The sequence below is a fragment of the Lissotriton helveticus genome, chromosome 8, assembly GCF_964261635.1.
Source record: "Lissotriton helveticus chromosome 8, aLisHel1.1, whole genome shotgun sequence".
Classification (NCBI taxonomy): domain Eukaryota; kingdom Metazoa; phylum Chordata; class Amphibia; order Caudata; family Salamandridae; genus Lissotriton; species Lissotriton helveticus.
Window position 1 is genome coordinate 1,045,271,517 of NC_136069.1, and position 20,691 is coordinate 1,045,292,207.

At 44.6% G+C, this 20,691-nt stretch overlaps 1 protein-coding gene across 1 annotated transcript in view; it reads left to right on the forward strand.

The window, feature by feature from the left end:
- Positions 1–20,691, forward strand: part of C8H3orf38 (chromosome 8 C3orf38 homolog) — a 55,020-nt gene that overhangs the window by 19,353 nt on the left and 14,976 nt on the right. Inside the window, exon 2 of the mRNA XM_078657909.1 lies at positions 10,563–10,762. Within this exon, the coding sequence (XP_078514035.1) occupies positions 10,563–10,762 (200 nt within the window). The remainder of the gene's footprint in view (positions 1–10,562; positions 10,763–20,691) is intronic.

Here is a 20,691-nt window from a genome sequence, read left to right on the forward strand (position 1 = left end):
ATATCAATGCAAATAGAATGTGGAGGTTATGTTGTCAAACGTCCCGTAATGAAGCCCGACTGGTGTGGGCTTCATCCAGTAAAAGGGGCAGGAATTTGGAGACGAGAAGCTTATCCAGTATTTTGATGACATTTAGCATGGAAAGGGGTTCTATGCGTATCAGAACAGTTCAGTTGCATATTGAGCTTGAGAATATTGATAATTATTACTTCACTTAACGATGAGGGCAGGCTCCCTTGCTCTGTGCTTCTACATATATTGTGAGTGAATGTGGGGCCAGTGTCTTTGTGTACTCTTTATAGACCTGGGCAGTTAGCTCATCTAGTCCAGGGGACCTGTCCACGAGAAAGCTATGGATGGTGTATACTACTACATCTACTGTGATTGGATCATCTAGGTACAGTCTTAGTGCATTGTCTAGCCATAGTAGTTGGATAGTGTCAAACTATTCAGTGAGCTTGTCTGTCTGGACATCTCCTGTGGGGGAAAAGAGGGAGGTGTAATACTCTAGTAGCATCTCTCTAATGTCATGAGTGATCTGTGAGGTCGCCCCCTCATCATTCTTACGCTCCAGAATGTAGAAGCTACTCCATTTTTTGCTAATTAGGGCTATCCAGTATCTTACTAGCCCTGTCCCCTTCATAAGGTGCTTCCTTATGCAGGAACCAAGTCTCTCAGCAGCCTTCTCGTATTGTGAAAGATTCTTTTGGAACTGTGCTAGGAGGCGTAGATCACCTGATTCGAAGTATTGGAGATCTAACTCCCCGAGCATGGGCTCCAGGGTGGCCAAGTGCACCCTCGAATCTCTGAGCACCATGGACTGTTTGGTGATACAAACCCCTAATATAAAACTTACAGGCCTCCCAGAGCATCCCAGGGGAGTCTACCTTGTCAGTGTTTGTTGCAAAGTACTCTGCCATAGGGTTTGGTTATGCACCAGGAACACCGGATCTCCAAGGCAGTGACTGCCACATGAATGCACGGCCGCTTGCACATCTCTGGGTTAGCTGCAGCACGACTGGCATATGGTCACATAATGGTGATGGCAGATGCTCGATGGTGATAGTTGGTACCTCGATTTCTCTTGTAGCCAGCCAATATTCCATGGACAAACAGGCTCCACATACCTCAGTGACCCATGTGTCTTCACTGATATGACGGTGCCTAGCTCGCCAGATATCTGAGGTTGTGTTCATTGGGCATGGTGTTAAAATGAGCTGCAGCTCATGGGTGAGGCCTGCGCACAGACTGTGATTTGTCTGGACAGGGCTCTAACACTAAGTTGATGTCTCCCTCTCATATAACTATAGTGTGGTCAAAGGCAGTAACTTTATTTGATATCTTCATGAAAGGCTCAGGACTACATTTTGTCCATACGTGCAGGCATAAGTGATCGCTGTGCCATAGAATATCCTGTGTAGAATCATGTACCTTCCCGCCCTGTCACATAGGAGCTCAGGGTTCACCACTGCACCGCAACCCCTCGCACATAGGTGGAATATGTCGCCACATGCACCTCTCCCAACCAGCCAAAAGACAGCCTCTGTCAGATTCAGTTTCTGCAAGAGCATTATGTTGAATTTGTGGTGTCGAAGATGCACAAATGTTAGCCTCACCTCTCTGGGACCGTTAGGACCTCTGATGTATGTCATTGTGGATGTGTGTGTCATGTTGGAAGTAAAGAGTCGTCTGCCTTGACAGTGTATTCTGTAAACGTGGGACCCTAAAACAGCTGTGTGCAACTCTAGGTCAATCTGCAAGTTTTGTTGCGCATGTTGAAGAACATGCCCCTAGATAGTAACAGCAAACTAAAACAAACACATTGGAACAGTCCACTGGGCAGTGCAGCAAGTCAGATTGCTGCCCCATCTCGAGGTGGAGAGATGAATGGCCCAGTGCATTGACAGCAAGAATAAGGGCAGTTAGCTGTAACACTGCATTGTGTGAGTCCATGTTGAATTCGGAGAGGTCAATCTCCATGGTGAAGCATCAGGAATCACTAAAGTCCGGGGCTCAGTGCAGACTCTTGGCTCCGGCCTCTGACGCAATGAACAGTCCTTACATATAATCTTTATAACTAAGAGGACTTTCAGGATCCTCTTCACCGTTGAGGTTTCTCTGTGCGTTTGCATGCTTGCTTATGGGGTTTGTGAAGATTTGAGCTTTACCGTTTGACTTGACTTGCAGTTTCGCCAAATAAAGCAAAGCAAACAGTACGCGCTTCTTCAGCAGCATTCATTTTGTCTGGAAAAGCTCCCTGCAGGCAGCCTGGACAGCAAGAGTAAAGTCGGGGTAAATGGAGATTTTATTTCACTGATATTGAATATCTCCTGTCTCTCTGTTCTGAGCCGTAGGATGTTGTCTTAAATCCCCCGTAGTGTAGCATACAAGCATTAATGGAACAGGACAGACCCCAGGGAGCGATGTGCTCGCTCTGCCCAAAAGAGGGGTGTGAGACGGTCTCCAAATATTGTCCGCAGAATCGAATCAACATAATTCTCTACCATGGTGATGAAAGTGCACTCAGGCAGCCCTAGGATTCTTTTTTTTTTTTTTTTTTTTTTTTTTCTTTCTTTTTTTTTTTAAACCTTTATTGTGCAGTATCATCAAACATTTACGGGCCTACAACCACCCGGCCGGCCTCGACGTCTGTCTAAGCACTTTCATAAGTTATACGGTGACTCAGCAGTACATCAATACAAAGTAGCAAGCATTCAGAATTACACTGGAAAACATCAGACTGCCGAGAAACAGGAGAATTAAGGTTCATTTTAAAATTTTAACAATATACGTAAAAGGATAGAAACAGAGAAGGATCAGTAACCATACAGTCCAGCGAGAGTAAGAGTGGGCAACGCCTACCAAAGGATATCTAACGAACAGAGAAACATAAGCAAAGTATCGGCACATAAATAGCAATGGAAGGATAAACTACCACCAAAATATTTCGCGCCAGTCCGTACCCACCCCACACCAAGCCACCCTACTGACCCGAAGAAAAGAAGAAGAGAAAAGGAGTTAAAAAAGGAAGAGAAAAATAAGGCCCATAGGAACTGAAAACGGACAAAATAAAAGCCCCCCCCTCCTCACCCCCACCCTACACACATGCAGAGGCTACGGCCTACCCCCCCCTAGCAGTGTGTCTGTCGCCCAATAAAGAATACCCGAAATATAGACACAGAACAGGAAGAAAGAAAAGAAGAAGAAACCCTATAAATCGGAGGAGCTCCCGGTCTCCCAAGCCACAAGTTCATTCTCCACCCCAAGAGTAAATGGCAACAATAATAAGCAACAGTTACGGTAATGAATGGGGAGAGTCATCAAACACAGCGCAGCTGAATGTTACATTGGGACATATCAATCCGATCCTCCGCCAGCCAAGCAGCCATCAACTATGAAAGGGAGCACCTAGCCCTGGCCCGTTCGTGCGAGCCCCCTAAACATGGCCCCTGCGGGAAGCCCGTCCCACCCAACACAAAGAAACAAAATGTCCACGCATGGCAGAAGAGAGGTCTGTGAACACAAAATGGACGCCGCCCGTTACCAATAGGTCCATCTTCACCGACAAACATCATCTCCAGGTTCGTCCGATGACACACAGTCCACAGCAAGGATCGTGGGGCTTGGAGGGAGGATGCAGTCAAAGGGGCTAACAGCCGCAAAAGCATTGTTCGGGGCAATAACGACGATACCGTGAACGAAGTCTCAGCCCCCAGGCGGGAGAGATACACTGCAGCGCCACAGGAGCTGGCAGACGGCCGTCCGCAGGCAACAACACTATCAGGGATAATCCGCTCCCCTCCGCACTCGCGGGGAAACATAGTAGCCACCTCAGGAACTGGAGAAGGCAAATCGCCATCCCACTGGGAGCAGTCCAGCCATATTCGCTTCAGAGTGCACGCAACGCCATCAAGCTTCTCACCCAGCTCTCGGTAACCATCCCTCCACGCAGATCGTAGGTCCCCAAGAGCAGCGAGAATGGTGCCACAGGATAGCTCAGGTTGGGGACCCCACATCACCGCGTTACGAGATGACCCGCACACCCCATCACACATCACAGCGATAGGCAGGGTACTGCAGCCTATCTCGTGCAGGGAGCCAGCAAACGGTTCCACCGTGGAGGGAGAATGACAATAAGATGGGGGCGAGGACGGCACCGGCAGGCAGCAGTCCAAGGTACCGATGCCAACAAGGCAGACCTCTAAGGAGTGATCCTCGGTAACAGCCATCCCCTCATCAATTCAAGGCTGGGGCAAATTCGGGGGTGGTCCGCAAAGACCGGGCAAGTTCGAAAATGGGGTCGATACTGCTCACCTCCAGCTTTACACAAAGAAGAAGTATGCCCAGCGAGTCCCCCATCTCGCAAATGCACCCCAGTCGCGTGGTGCGAGGAGCTGCGCCCCAGCAGCGAAATTCTGTTCCTGCTCCCCGTCGGCAGTCAATGCGTCCTAAAGGGCCAGCTCCGAACAGGCCCGGCTGGCCGGTGTTGAGAAATTAGAACCCGGCGGCATTCAGCTGCGTAGGTCCCGGCTTCAGGGCTGCGGAGGCCACCAAACAACTTCCCGAATAACTCCAGTTACCAGGCAGGTAGAAACCCCAGGAGAACACGAATGAGGACAGCGCGCAATCACCAACACCCCGCTGCAGCGCGACCTCAGGATGATAATCAGGATTTCAGAGCGGGGCTCGAGAACTCGCGGAGCCGGGAGCCTACACGTCCGCTCCGGTGGCCATCTTGGCTCCTCCTCCCCAGCCCTAGGATTCTGATGATGTACCTCTCCTGGGGCAAGCTTACAGGTCTTCTTTTTTTTATTTTTATTTTTTTTATTAATTTTCTTAGCCTTGATAACTGTAGTACTTTTTCCATGCCGAATAGTTGTTTGTTATGTGCAGTGATCCCATCCTTTGCATCATATACCCTGTGTTCAAGTTGTCCCAATTGACCATCATGCTATGCGGGTGGTCCCCCTCGCGGTCTAACCAATTGGTCATAGTGTCAATCTTAGAATCCATTGTCCTGAGACTGCTGCGGATGTCAGCCAGCAAAGTTTTAAGATCCATGATCACAGTAGAGTTGTCCTGGTCCGCAGTAGCTTGGGCCCCACCTCTGTGATCTGCACCCCCGGGCTAGGCGAGGGCTTTTTTTTTTCTTCAAATGTCAGTTTAGGTTGTTGGCTTACCAGCTTTCCCAATCTTCGTGTCCTGTGTCATCCATGGGGGTATCTTCGGATCGTTAGGGGGCAGCTCAGTGGGTAGGTGGATGTGTGTTGTGTGGTCCCCAACAAAGGCCTGTGGGCACAAGCAGGCACATACGTCTTCCTGGCGGACATGGCAGGAGTCAACAGTGGCCACCCATGCTGAAGTCTTACATAGGGGACATGTCAGGAGGCGGGACCCAGGCCTTAGGTCCTGGCGTTCATCAAGCCGCAAGTGCTGCACCACCGCTGCAAATTTTCCTCCCGCGCTCTCCGGGGGTGCAGAATCTGTGCTCTCCTCACCAGCGAAACGAGGCCTCTAACAATGTAGACCCTACTCCCATCCCAGCAAGGCCAGGAGAACGAAGCATGCCCGGCAGATGCCCTGGTTTCTAGAGGGCCCAGGTATCACAGCGAGTCTGGTATCTGGTTGTTTTCATAGGGGGCGGCGGGGGGGGAGCAAAAGCAATCCTCATTCGCCACATCTCCACACTTACTCGTTTGGGTGGGCACCCGTGTCGGGACTGGTGCACACCGCTGCCCTCTCCAGCCCTGATGAGCTGCTATTCCCCAAGGGGAGCGCATACAGCTTCAGAGCTTCCTACTGTGATCAGGTGGTGGGAAGGGGGGGGGGGGGCAATGATCTCTGATCTTGGCATGAACTCTGCAGCTGCCCCGCTGCGCTATTCTCAGTCAGCCCACCACTGCTGATTCGAAGGTCGTGCTGCACTCCGCCTCCAGCGGGCTGCTGCTTCCTTTTTCTTTTTTAGGTCTCGCTGCGACTGCAGGGGCGAAGCCCCTGGTCGCAAAGCGAGCCTATTGTGATCGTGTCAGCTTTCAAGGACTAAAAAGACTTGGATAAGAGACTGGCACGCGCACGCAGCCTGCCGGAATCGGATCAGGTCGCGCACGTGAACACGCACTCCGATTACGGCAGGCTGTTCAAACAGACAGGTACACACACATACAGAGACACCCCCCCCCCCCCCGCCGCACACACACACACACACACACACCAGCGCACCTACACACATGCACGCACACACACAGAGACCCCCCCGGCCGCACACACACACACACACACACCAGCGCACCTACACACACGCACACACACATACAGAGACCCCCGCCGCACACATACATACACACAAGCGCCCCCCCCCCCCTTCTCCCTACAACTAAGCCCCACTTACCGCCATTCTGGACTTCTGCAGCCTCCGCGGGGCTCTCCCTCGGGCATGGGAGCCCCGCTCTCAGGCACTCCGTGGGCGCGTGCGCGGGCTTCCGAAGACGGAAGTCCCGCCCCAAGGAAGGTTTCGGTTTCCTGACTACACTTGTTCTTAAAGTACTCCATGAGAGTGCAGGTTTTATACAGCTGTCTTCTGCGTATGCTTTTCTAGGCGCCCCCCGACTCCACCCCACGAACTCAGCCCTAGGGCATTTGAGCGCTTTAAGCGAGCACCAGTTACGTTACACAAGGTCACATCTATTAATTAAGCAAAGGCAGATTACGTGATGTGCCCAAGATCATAGAACAGTGAGCAGACGCCGGGCTCAAACAAGGATCCCCAGTTCCAAAGTCGGCAGCCCAGACAATAACACCATGTCCTTTGCTTAGGCAGGCCATGCCAAGCTTCGTACGTAACGTTTTGTCATAAATAAATCTGATTTGCCACTCTCTCCTGGGCAGTCGGAGACAAACATCTGATCATTTCGTTTGGTCACTGCTCGTTTCTCGGTGAACCCTGGACAAACCAGCTCCCATGAATAATCTCAGCCTTTAACTTTGAACTCCTCACCTGCGGGGAGCGCCCCGGGGAACAGGTAGACTGTTCATGTACATCAAGATGATAAAATCTACAGGTGCAAGGTAAAGGGTAAGCCAAGCAGCAGCTAGTCTCCACAACGCTTGCTAAGAGTAAGCTCATTGTTCGCAAAGTGGGCCAGGGCTCCTTCTGCTACAACCTGCTGACGCACTTACTCTGGAGAGGTGAATTTCCAAGTGTGGCCTGCTTTAAACAGATGGGAGAATAAGGGAATTATAAAGTTGCCGTGAGAAGAGAAGAATTCGTTTGGAGCATCTGAAAAATGCTAGGTCACCCTATGTTTTCGACTGCACTCTTCCTCTCGGGTTTTCATTTTCTTTCAATTATACTTTTCAAGTTCGCGCTCTGAGTGTCTGGCGCAAGAGAAATACTCTAAATAAAGAAATAAATGTGTGCTTGCAGAAAACGGGAAGTGTGGTCAATGGAATATAAAAATTATATTAATTAACTTGTTTGTGCATTCCATGCAGGACGGGAGAAGTTATGGCAGTACATCCATCAAATTTCTTTTAAGCGGTCCACAGTAAATACAATTTTCATCTTCTGACAATGACCCCCACGAGATTGCTTCATTCATCTCGCCCTGCTTATTGCAAGTGCAGTAAAGGGCACACAGAGGCTCCAATGTTGTTTGCTGTTGAATGTGGGATTTGTTTGCTGATTTAGGATTTTCACCCACAGCCCAAGCCTTCATAACCAGACTTGCTCGTTTTAGTTCATATTTGCTACCAGGGAGAGCAAAACAATAAATGTGGAGAGACCGATTTCAACCATTTCTTTGCAAACACTCAGAATTCCTCTTGGTAGCATTTCATTCCACTTAATTAGAGCTTGTTATATATGATTTTAGACTATTCTCATAAGTGTGACCCGCTTTTCTGTCTTCATACTTTCATCCGATGAGCGTGTTATTTTAATGAAGTGTGTTTTTAGGTCTCGCGCCTAGCGCGATACACTGCGCTGCGAGAGTCAATCACACCTAACCACACACACACACACACACACAACTACACACAACCACAACTACACACAACCACAACTACACACAACCACACGCACAAACCCACACACAAAACCACACACACCCACAACCACACCCCCACAAAACCACACACATCCAACCACACACACCCACACAACCACCCAACCACAACCACCGAACCACAACCACCCAACCACAACCACCCAACCACACACACCCAACCACACACACCCAACCACACACACCCAACCACACACACCCAACCACACACACCCAACCACACACACCCCCAACCACACACCCCCAACCACACACACCCCCAACCACACACACCCCCAACCACACACACCCCCAACCACACACACCCCCAACCACACACACCCCCAACCCCACACACCCCCAACCCCACACACCCCCAACCCCACACACCCCCAACCACACACACCCCCAACCACACACACCCCCAACCACACGCACCCAACCACACGCACCCAACCACACGCACACCCAGCCACACGCACCCACAACCACACACACCCACAACCACACACACCCACAACCACACACACCCACAACCACACACACCCACACACACCCACAACCACACACACACACAACCACACACACACACAACCACACACACGACACACACAACCATACACACTCAACCACACACACCACCACAACCACACAGCATCAGTGCACCATTTCTACAGGCACACACACCACCAGCCATCAGTGCACACATCAATTGTTAACGCATCCACAATTAACTATTGTAGCAATCGCAGTATGGCGCACTTTACTATTTAACATATTCATTTGAAGCGCAGCATGCCACCATTGCTACAAAACTAAATACACATTTTTTTGGCCTACAATTTATAGACTTTTGTTGCAATTGGTGTTGCAATATTTCGCAATGCCAATAGCTCAAACTTAATTAATGCGAGACCTATTGCATTGTAAATGCTTGTTAATAGGATGCAATCGCTGCTCATGGGGCCTGCAACACAGGATCCTTAGCAAAAAGCTGGACGTCTCACTAGTTTTAACTTGATTAATGCAAATTTAGCACCAAGGCGGCAGAGTCTCCAAACTAGGCAGCTATCTTGCAGCCTGGCACCCCCCACCCCTATAAGGTATTGATTAGCTTGCAGCGTTTCTGTATGTCTTTAATGATGATTAATATGTATTTTTTTTTTTTAAATATCCGAATGACATGTCTTAAAGACAAGTAATTATCTTTTGACTCATTGTCCCGATCATGATATTAATTGCCTTGATCAAAGTGTAAAAATGCAATGTGAAGCTTGATGAGCCTGGTACAAATGTCTTTAGTTTATTATAAATGCAATTTCCGGCAGGACTTGAGTGAAGGTGTATTCACGCAATTTAAATTGGGGGCTTTAGGTGCACACTGATCTGGTGTCTCTCCAGATTAGTGAGCAAGTATGTCTGTTGTCTGTAGATGTCGAAGGAGTCTATTGTCATATCCTCTGTTTTCATTCGGGATGCACCCTGCACCAAACAGCAGAGCACACAGGGTGAGGCTTTGAGTCTGTAATTTGGTTAAGCTAAAATCAGGCTCTTGAAACCGCTGAAGGCCCTCATCGGACTCTTTACGTCCCAAGTAAAGATGCCAGGTAGACCTGTCTCTGCAGTCCCATTGCTGCAAATACAGTGGACAAAAGGCTTGTGAGACACTACGTCATGTGGCAAGCGTAGCCAGTGCTAACTTGTTAACTACCATGAAGTTGTTTTTTTGTAGTTTTGAGTTTACAAGTAGGCATGTTAATGCACAAATCCTAGCATACTCAATGCAGATGGCTAAAATGCCGGTGTGGCTAAAGGTATTACGCACACATTGGGCCTATTTTGCATTCATGCACACATGTTCATTACTGATTTGCTTGTGTGGGTTTTTTTTTTTAGAATGTTTTTAAATAAAACATATCGGAGGTCAAATGTGCGCCGATAGCAGAAATATTCCATAAGAGTGGTTTGTGATGAGATAATCCTTGCGTTTAAGCACATCATAATAGTAATTTAGAGTAATTCAGAAAAAAAGGCAGGAATATACCTCCTTTGCATTTGGAGGACCCGCATAGGCTGGGTTATTCTGGTATACAGATTCTGAAAGCCTTACAAATACTGGATCCATTGTAGGCCATCAGGTGTTTGATGTTGCTGTAAGTGCACAGCTCGAGAAATGGGGTACAGTCATTGGGAAACTCGCTTAGCTGTTCCATGCCACAGGCAGAAGAAAGTATTCTCTTTTCCCATGCATGTGCAGTGCCTCGTTCACAGGTGCCAAATGTGATGGGCGGATGGACAGATTGTCAAGTTAAGGATCTCATGCAACTGGAGCTTCGCCCAGCTACTAAAGGAAAGGTCTTTTCAGCCCTTAACATACAATGGTGGGGGCTAGGCAGAGAATCCAGCTGCAAGCATTCTACCTGCATTTAGTTATTAGAAATGTGTGATACAGTGCCTGTTCTTTCTCTAGATGTTAGAGTGGTCTTGTGTTCTTACCCTTCAATTATGTTGTCATTACAGAAGCACTAAATGTGATACTAACATACAGTGAGAGTGCTGGCGAACTTCTGAAGCGGAAAAAGGTTAATCGGGACTGTATTTTCAAGTACCTGGCAAAGCACAATGTTATAGTACCACCTTCGTCTGAAAAATATCAGCTAATCCAGCGGACATTGGAACACTGGAAAGCAGCGGAGAGCATTGCAAAGCCAGTGACACAGGTACGCCCAGTCGATAGCTTAAATGTATTCCTGTACTTTACGTGTGGCCACATGAATGAAGATGATAAATGGACTTGCTTGGTGGTATGGTAGTAGCTTTTAATTACGTTTGCCACTCATGAACGTGTAAGCATGACTGGGAGATAGGGATGAGGTAGATGGCTTGGAAGCAAACAAACAAAAGGTAAAGGAACACTGCCCAGTTCTGCACTGGCAAGGATAGGAACTGTATAGGGTCTTCACATCATAGAGTGTGTACTAACTGGGAGATAGTGTATAATGGTTAGTGAGGTGTTAGAGAATGAGATGTTAAGGATGTTAGGTGTGTAGGCTGGGTGTCAGCCTGAAATTGTAGCTGATGACGGATGCAGCTTTGGCCAGGCTTGTAATGCTCATGTGGAAACTTTAAGGAGTCAATCAAGAGGTTCCTTCACCCCAATGTGTGTCATACTCATGTTCTGTGAAGACATCCTTTGATCACAATACACTTTGCTGATGAGTTAATTATGGGAATGCTCTATGAATAGATGTGTGAAACATGTAGAAGCTTTTCCAGGCTAAGCTGGCTGGACCATAAAGGTGATGGTACTTGTACTGGCAAGTGTCTAGTCATGGAGTTCTGCTCAAGTTTGCTTTCGAGCTGCGTGAACGTCTGGTGCCCTGCAGGGGTGTCCATAGTTGTTTTGGTGTATGGCACCCAGCAGTATTTTGTTACTAGAACTATTTTAAACCATATCCATCTCTGTATAAGGGGACAGATTTGTTTTCATGTTTCTTTGCACAGCACTGGCTCTTTGTAATATATTGGTGTTTATTTCCAGCAATGCCAGCCATAAACATTGGGGGTAAGTTCAGAGCAAGGTGACCAAAGTTGGAATACTGTGTGCAGTAGAAAGCCAAATACTGCAGTGAATTGATGTTAACCAGTTGTTTTGATGTGTGGGGAGAGGAGTGGACAGCAAGAGCGATTTGAGTGTGGCTACATGTCTTCCTTGCTGTTGAATATGGAGTAGTCAGTTTGCTCAATCGGCATGTCTGGTATCGCTGGCTTTAATGGCTATGTATGGATAAGTGTATTTGTGTGTGAAATGGGAACGCTCACCAAAGTACGGCTGGGAGTTCAGCAGATGCTGTCTTCTTTCTGGGCTAAGGAAGTGAATGACGCCCACAATACCCTAAAGGAAGATAAACTGTTCCTAGTGAGGGGATATTTTCAGCACTCCCATTTGAATAAGAGCTGAATGTCTTCTTCTAAAGTTCTGCAGGATTGAATATCTTTGGTTGCTTGCCATTTTGTTTTACTAATCGGGATCTGATCTCTTGTTGAGACCCCAGCATTAGTAAGAATAGGCAGTAGCTTCTGGCACAGCCATTGACTGCTGCATTACAGGACAGTGACCTGGATAAGAGAAACCTTTTCCCTGCCTGTTCCAGAAAAGGTGGACCATGAGTGAATGACCTATTACTCCTGTAGATGAGTTGAGGTTAGGTTCCAGATTTCCTTGGGGAGACCTTCTTGGTTTCTTCACTTGTTGTCACAGAGTAACTCCTACCAATCTTCTAAGGAAGAAAAATTAGACCCATTTAGATATGCACTCAATTTGCATCGGTTTCTGACTTCTAAAGGGGTCCGTGGAAATTTACTAGCACAATTGTGTTGGAATACTTGTCCAAGTGCTCTCCTATTAATTGTAGTTGCATACGTTCTTTAACTGTTCTCTACCGGGAAATGATTTCCTCTTCCTGTTCACTCCCTTGAATATGGATATTTACCTTCTCTTTTTGACCTGGACTAACTTGTCCAGTAGTAGTAGTATCTATATTACTATGGTACGAAATGATGAGTAAAATATTTGCAAATACTCATAAAGTTAGCTTTAGTGTGGCTGTTCACTGCATTTTGTGTGGCCACAATGGTGTCTCCAACCCACCTTGTTTGTATGTGTAAACTTAGTGCTACGAGCAAACTTGGTGCCAAGGAAACCGAGTGCTTCCATAAAAAGTTTAATCTACTAAATGAGGCTTAGGTGCGAAACAACATTTATCACTCGGGCCCTTGATTCGTAGTTTGCAGCATAGACCATTCTTATGCAAGCAACTCCCAATAGATTATTTTGAATAGGAGCCTTCAAACCCGATTAACATGGGCTGTGAAGTTGTCAACATTACGGGAACTGTATGCACTAGTCATAGAGGCTTCTCAAGTAAAGACTTTAAGAAAATAATTTTACGCAGAAGAGCCACCTCACCATCTCTCACCTGGGACTCCATTAGCAAGATTCATTCTGGGAGCAAATCCTGACCACCATTTATATTCTTGCGTATATACCTTGGCACATTAGCATTCCTTCTTTTCAGATAATCTTTATAACGCTGATGGTTCATTTGTTCTAGGTCATTTGTTTGCAACATTTTATTTTTACAAGTTACTTTGATTGTAAATATGGGGATGATGCTTTATTTATGTCTCTGTTAGTTCTAATTCTTTGACTGTGCCTCATTCTATATTAAGAGTTTTGAGCTCGCCTTGTTGATGAAGAGAGGAAGACGGTGTTGCCGTTTTGGACTGATTGTCAAAATTTGATTTTGTTGGGAGTTCTGGCCTAGCACTCACTAGTACACTTATTTACTCATCCAGACAGAGCACATACACTGAAAGGCGTCTTGGTGCGGTGAATCGAGGAAGACCGAAAGGACAACTTGCCCGCTGATTACCTTACCTCAAGAAAGACTATACATTTCTTGGTGCTAATGGACACATTTTGCACAGTTGTATGGCCAGTAAACTGAATGAACTATCTATGCCCACAGTGGGCATGCTTAAATTGGAGGTTTTAAGCAACAATTGTGTGCTCTACTTCAGTGTTCTTGCAGGGGCATAGGGAATCATGCCGCTCCAAAGAAAGGCATGACCAGTTTGGTCAAACTCGTGAGGCAGAGGGCTTTCAACTGGCTTAAGTGGGAACGAGTACAAAATGTTTTTAATAAATCCTTAAATTGGGACCCTCTTATAATATCACGGGTACAAAAAACAACCAGATCAATAGAGGCTCTCTTTCGTTTTGCAAGCAAACTAGGTCAAAAGCCAATTGCTGAGTTTAAAGACTCTGTATAAATCAAAATGCTTGCCTGTGGCAACTTACGGTGCAGGTGTATGGGGATACCATAAATGTTCACAGTTACAAACTATGGAGAACAAGTTCTTAAACGACTGTTCTCAGTGCCAATTAGTTCTCCAAATATTTTTTGCCACTCCGAGGTAGGCCTAGACTTCGTCAGTGACATTATTCACGTCTCCCCACTTCTTTTGTGGGGGGAAATATGGCCCTCAGAAGACCTGTGGTTCTCAAAAGAAATCTTGAAAGACTGCATAAATTTTGAAAATGCCTCTAAAATTCCCTGGTTTTATTATGTAAAGAAAACTTTTGGAAAAATTGGTCTTGGTGATTTCTATGATAACCCACATCTGATTAAACCAGATACAAAAATGGTGATTAAGAATGCATATCGTACTACATTAGGTTGGTCCAAACATGAAAATCATTCTTCATACCAAATAGTTATACCCCAGCAACAATTTTATATATCTTTTACTTTACATACGCAATGCGTTTTTTACTTAACTAGACTGTGGCTAAATGCACTACACTTTATAGTGGCTTTCCCAAAGCAAGGAGGTTGGTGTGAGAGACTACCTCCTTGCCCATGTGATAATGAAGCTCAACAATGCACATTGCACTTTGTGATTTTTTTGTACTTTATAAAGCCCCGCGTGATCGCTTTATTAAACCCCTCCTAAGGGACATTAGACCCTGTAATTTTAGGGAAGGCTTTGAGCATTTAAGATCATTATCAACTGCTGCTATATGTAGTTCTATGCTCAGCTTCATTAGATCAGCAATTTTAATTAGGAATCGTTACTGATATTTTGGATTAAATTTTTCAGCTATAATGCAATAAAGTCTCACCAGTTGTCCCACTATTTGAGTGGGAAGGTGTGAGAGGCCAACCCTGTTAAATAATGTGGTGGTCAACTCTTGAAAACATATAGTGTACGTTATACTTATTTATAAGTTTTGTCCTCGATTTTATAAGGAATTCTGGCTTTTTTCTTTTCAAAAGATTTTATTATTTTGAAGGAGCACATAAGGAAATAAGGTGGAAACAATAGTGATACCATGGAAATCAGATAAGTACAAGCAACATATGAGTCTAAAAATAAATAGCTCATGAACTATGTCTAATACAGTAAGGCTACTGAAATCAGATAGAGAAATCAGTAAAATGAGAAAAATTAATAGACAGTAGTCGTAACTGTCAAAAGTAACACTATCAGATAATATATTAGGGAAAAGAGGGGAGGAAGAAAAGAGAATAGAAAAGAGGAAAAAAGAGGACAGAGAAAGGAAGAAGGAGAGAAGAAGAACGAGAGAGAATGGACTTCCAAAGAACCTTCCTGAAAAGGAGAACACCATTTAAACAGACAAATCAAAGGGGAATTGAGCAACCAACCCTTTCGAGGCTGACTCCATGTAGGAATCTAAGGCAGACCAAACACCAGTCGATATGGAAGGAGAAAGATGAGCATGATCAACTGAAGTATGAGCACTCCGTAAAAAGGAGACCCAAGCCCACCAGGTATGATAGGAAAGTGAAGAAAAAGACTTCCATTCCATGAGAATGATTTTCACTGCCACAGTTAACAACAGGTCCAACAATTGCAATTCCGTAGGATCCAAAGGAAGAGGGACCGATGAAGCTAACGGGCCTAATAGAATTAACGGAAAAGAAAGGTGGAATTGAATACCAAAAATAAGCATAAGATGTTTGTGTACTAGATCCCAAAAGGGTTGGAGGAGGGAGCACCCAAAGAACATATGCTGAAAATCCCCAGGTAGTAAACCACAACTCCAACACAAGTTATCGTCTTTAAGATGAAGCGAATGTAAGCGAGTAGGAGTCCAATGAAGGAGATTCATAGAGAAAAACTTAGATTGCATTAGTGAAGGGGCAATTTTATTACGAAGAGAAAGTTTACCAATAAGTTGCCAGGTGTCTGGAGAGATATGATCCGTAATATCACGATCAAAGTGATGTAACCATTTCCGTTGTGTAACAGTTGGGATCGGTAATAAAGAAGACGATAAGAATTTATAAATTCTGGAGGCTACATGTCCAGACCGAATCCATAAGTGAAAAAGGGTGATTGTGGGGGAAGAAGGATGAAGGTGCACCTTGGCAAGTGCTACTTTAATCTTAAGGAAGGTATAAAAATCCAAGTTAGTTAAAGAGAATTGACTTGCCAAGGAAGAAAAAGGTAACGGTTGATCATCAGCACCATAGAGATGTTTAACAAGCGAAATCCCTTTGTTAGCCCAATAGGACACCAGAGAAGGATCAATATTAATTTTTATTTTAGAATTTCGCCAAATAGACGACCATCTAGATTTATGCAATGGAACCGCAACTCTTCTATCAATCTTGCGGACCGCAGCAATAGTATCTAAAATGATGGAACGGGAGAAAAGGATAGAAAGGGTGTTCGTAGTCATAAAAGAAGCGATCGGAAGTGGGGAAGCAAGAGATTATTCTATCAACAGCCAAGATGGAATATGAAGAGTGGGGGAAGAAAACCATAAAGCACCCTGAGACGCCAAGAAGGCAACCTGGTACTTCTCCCAGTCAGGAAGATTACAGCCACCCATTGCACAAGGTTGACGTAAAGATTTATAAGCAATCCTAGCCCGTTTATCATTCCATAAGAATTTAGAAGTGAGAACATCAATTTCATGAAAAAAGGAAGCAGAAAGTTTAACCGGGAGCATAGAAGAAACAAAATTAATAATAGGGGTAATCATCATCTTAAGCGTTTGCAGACGACCCCACCAAGAAATGTGTTTCGGAGACCAGGTTTCCAAAAGACGCCGCACTTTAAGAATGGTTTGAGATTCATTATAAGAGACTGTAGCAGCCAAGTTGGAACAAAAATAAATACCCAAATATTTCAATTGTTTAGTTTGCCATTTAAAACCAGCAGAACCCATATGGTGAGAAAAACAGTACGCATTCAAAGGGAACATCTCAGTTTTATCCCTATTCAAGGTATAACCAGAGACCTTTGAAAAGAGAGAAATCGTGTCAGAAATAGCAGGGATAGCCAATGCAATGTCATCAGAGAAAATAAGGACATCATCTGCATAAGCAGCTGTTTTGAAACAATGCGGACCAAAAGAAAAACCTTTAATATCTGGGTGGAGGTCAATCAGTCTGAGAAGAGGGTCAATGGATAATAAAAATAAGAGAGGGGATAGAGGGCAACCCTGTCTAGTACCTTGGCGAAGATTAAAAAAGGATGATGTGGCACCATTAACTCTTATGTTAGCTCTAGGGCGAGAATAAAGAGACATAACCATCTGAATAAAGGAGTCCCCAAGATTATGGGCACATAAAACCGCACGCAGGAAAGGCCAAGAGACCTTATCAAAGGCCTTCTCAGCATCGAGTGCCAAGGCCGCCGCTGGGAGTTGAGAACGTTTAGCTGATCCAAGAATGTGACAGAATGTTCGAATATTGTCACGTGCCAACCGACCTTTTACAAAACCTGTTTGCGAGGGATGTATCAGATGAGGAATAAAGGATTCTAAACGTTTAGCTAAGATCGTCGCAAAATTTTAGCTTCCATGTTGAGAAGAGAAATAGGACGAAAATGTTTGGGGTCGGAATGGTCCTTACCTTCTTTCGGAATCACTACAATTGTAGCATCAGCGGCCGAACCAGAGACAGAACCATCCTTAATAAAAGCATCAAAAACGGATTGTAATTTGGGAACAATTACAGGAAGAAAGGTTTTGTAAAAAAGAATAGGGTAGCCGTCAGGACCTGGGGCTTTCCCAGAACGAGTATCTTTAATCGCAGCAGTAATTTCGTCAGAAGAAATAGGGCGATTCAAAGAGGAACTATCATCCACTGATATCGATTTTATTGGAATTGTCTTTAAAAAGTCTTGGCATTGCTCAAAAGATGCCTGATCAGAGGGAGTATATAGTTTATCATAAAAATCACGAAACACCCCAAGAATCTCCTCAGTCTGAAATTTCTTATCACCCAAATGGTCATTAATAGAAGAAATCTTGGAAGATTTACAAGAAGATTCCTGAAATTTCAAAGTAGCTGCAAGAATCTTACCAGCTCGATTTTTTAATAAGAGTGCCTTAGACTTCTGAGCCTGAAGACCAATATGAGCCCTTCTGGTAACAATAGTATTATATGTGTATTTTAAGTGTTTAATGGATTGTAGACAGGATTTATCCTTAGAGTGACGAAAAAGAGATTCCTGTCTTTTAATCTCATCAGCTAAATCAGTTAGTTCCTTTCTAATAGTCAAGTCAAGTCAAGTCAAAACCACTTTATTCGATTTAGTTAAAAATCATAAAAGCATTCTACAATCACATCACAAGAGGGCAGAATAAATTCATAAACAAATACAAAAGCGTCAGTCAGTAATAATTTCATAAAGATACATGATATGAGGAAACAACAATAATAATAAATTAATATACATTATAAAAGTACATCATAAAAGAGAGAATACTCAGTAAAATAGACATTTTAAAATGAGAACAACATCCATTTCATTTATCTTCACAAGACACTAATATTTACATCTTTAAGTCTTTTCCTCCTGATCCTAACCGCAGCAACAAGATAATTGGCCACGCTAAACATGGCCAACGTAGAATCCATTAATTGGAGGTACAGGAGAGCAGGTTTTGCCTGAAGAAAAGCTTTTTCCTTCAATAATGGTACAAGGTATTTCTGTCTGGGCTCAATGAAAAAATTACAGAATAGCATAAAATGCATATTATTTTGAGCAGAAAAACTATCACAATTACAGACAGGGGCATCCTCCTCCTTAAACCAACCGTGACTGTCACACAAAACTGTATAAATCTGGTTAAACCGAAGTTTAACCAGAAGCCACCTATGAAAGGGGATAGTGACGATAGTAAGGTACGGTTGGATGGTAAGACGCGTAATAGTCAGATAATGGGCTCTGACCGTGGGCTTGAGTAGTTGGCATTCTTCCCTCTCCACGTTTTTCCTAGTTATAAAATTGGCCTTCACCCAGACTAAATCTGATTTCTTAAGACCCTGAGGAGTAAGAAAAATATCAGGGCGACCCAGATCCAGGGAGCACTTCTTTATATATGAAAGCCAATCTATACTTTTATAGTTTTCCAGTTTTAAGCAGTCCGCCAGTATTTTATGATTAAGACCCAAGTTTTTATTGGTCCAAAGCCTTATCCACAACAAGATAGGAGCCATAAGAAGGGTGTCCGATATATAGCCAAACCCAACTTCCTGGTGGACTGAAAACGTGGCTGTAGATTGGGGGAGCCCTAAGGTGGAACGCAGGAATTTATTTTCTTCCCTTTGAATTGATTCACTATTTACATAGCCCCACAGACCAGAGCCGTACCTGGCTATTGCCACTGATTTTGCCCTGTACAAGTTAAGTAAGGCACCTGTTGGCTTCCCGCCCACTCTCCTGGCAAAACTTAGGATAGCAGTGGCTGAGCTTCTAACCGCTTTGGTTTTAGCTACAATTTGCGGAGCCCAGCTCCCCTTGGTGTCAAAAATTACGCCCAAGTACGTAAAAACTTTAACATTGGTGATCACGTCGCCATTACAATAAAACTGTCTGGAGTTGTTTTTACCAGCCCCAAAAGCCATGACGTGAGATTTGGAGTTGTTTATCACTAAGTCTAGTGATAACATAAAATCATTAAAAGCATTTAAAAGTTTTTGTAGACCTATGGGAGTCCGAGCTATTAAAGCGGCGTCATCCGCGTACAGGAGAACCGGAATACGAATTTCCCCTGCACGCGGAGTATCCAAGGTCGCAGATAAAAGAGTTTCCTCAAGTGAGTTTATATACAAGGTGAATAGCATGGGCGCAAGAATGCAGCCCTGCCGCACTCCCCTGCTGGATTTGAACCAGGCGGTACGATTACCTTCCTGGTCCATTCTGATTGAAGCTTTCAAATCTTTATGTAATTCTGCCAGGAAATATACAAGGGGGGGGTCCAAACCCAGCTTTAACAACATAGTCCACAGTCGAGCTCTATTCACCAAATCGAAAGCTGTGGATAGGTCCATGAATGCAGCATAAATTGACCCTTTTTTGACAGTTGTGTATTTCGAGATTAACAAATGAAGATTTAGGCATTGGTCCTCAGTCCCCCTCCCAGCACGAAACCCATATTGGGCATCTACTAGAATATTATTATCTGTGGACCAGGTGTTAATTCTAGCAAGCAGGACTTTGCCCAAAATCTTCATTGAAGAATCCAATAACGAAATTGGCCGAAAACACTTTGGGTCGCTTCTTAGGCCCTTTTTAAAAATAGGTACTATAATGGCACATGACCATGATTTTGGCAACCCCCCCTCATACACACAATTAAAAACGTTAGCTAAAATCTCAGCCCACAACTCTGACTTAAGTTTGTATAGGTCCGGGGGAACCCCATCCGGGCCCGGGGCTTTGTTTGCAGCTGAGCCTAAAATTGCCAGCTCTACTTCTGATTTGGTGAAATCTAAATTAGTAGGTAAAGTAGGGGAGTAAGGTATTTTAAACACCTCAACAATTTCATTGGAACCATATATATTGGAGAAATGATTAATCCAATCGGCTTCAGATATATTAATTTCAAGGTCCAGATTAGATGTGTGAGAGAACAAGGGATTATTAATTATAGCCCAAAATTTGGAGCTATGTTTAAGGGTTGTGGGGTCCATCAAAGAGTCCCAGGCTTCATCTTTGATGGCTTTTTTTCGAAGTTTGACTGCCAAAACGTATTGTTTTCTTAGATCTGCCACCAAAGTTCTACTTCTAGGCGATTGGTTAAGACCTTTCAGCAAAGCTG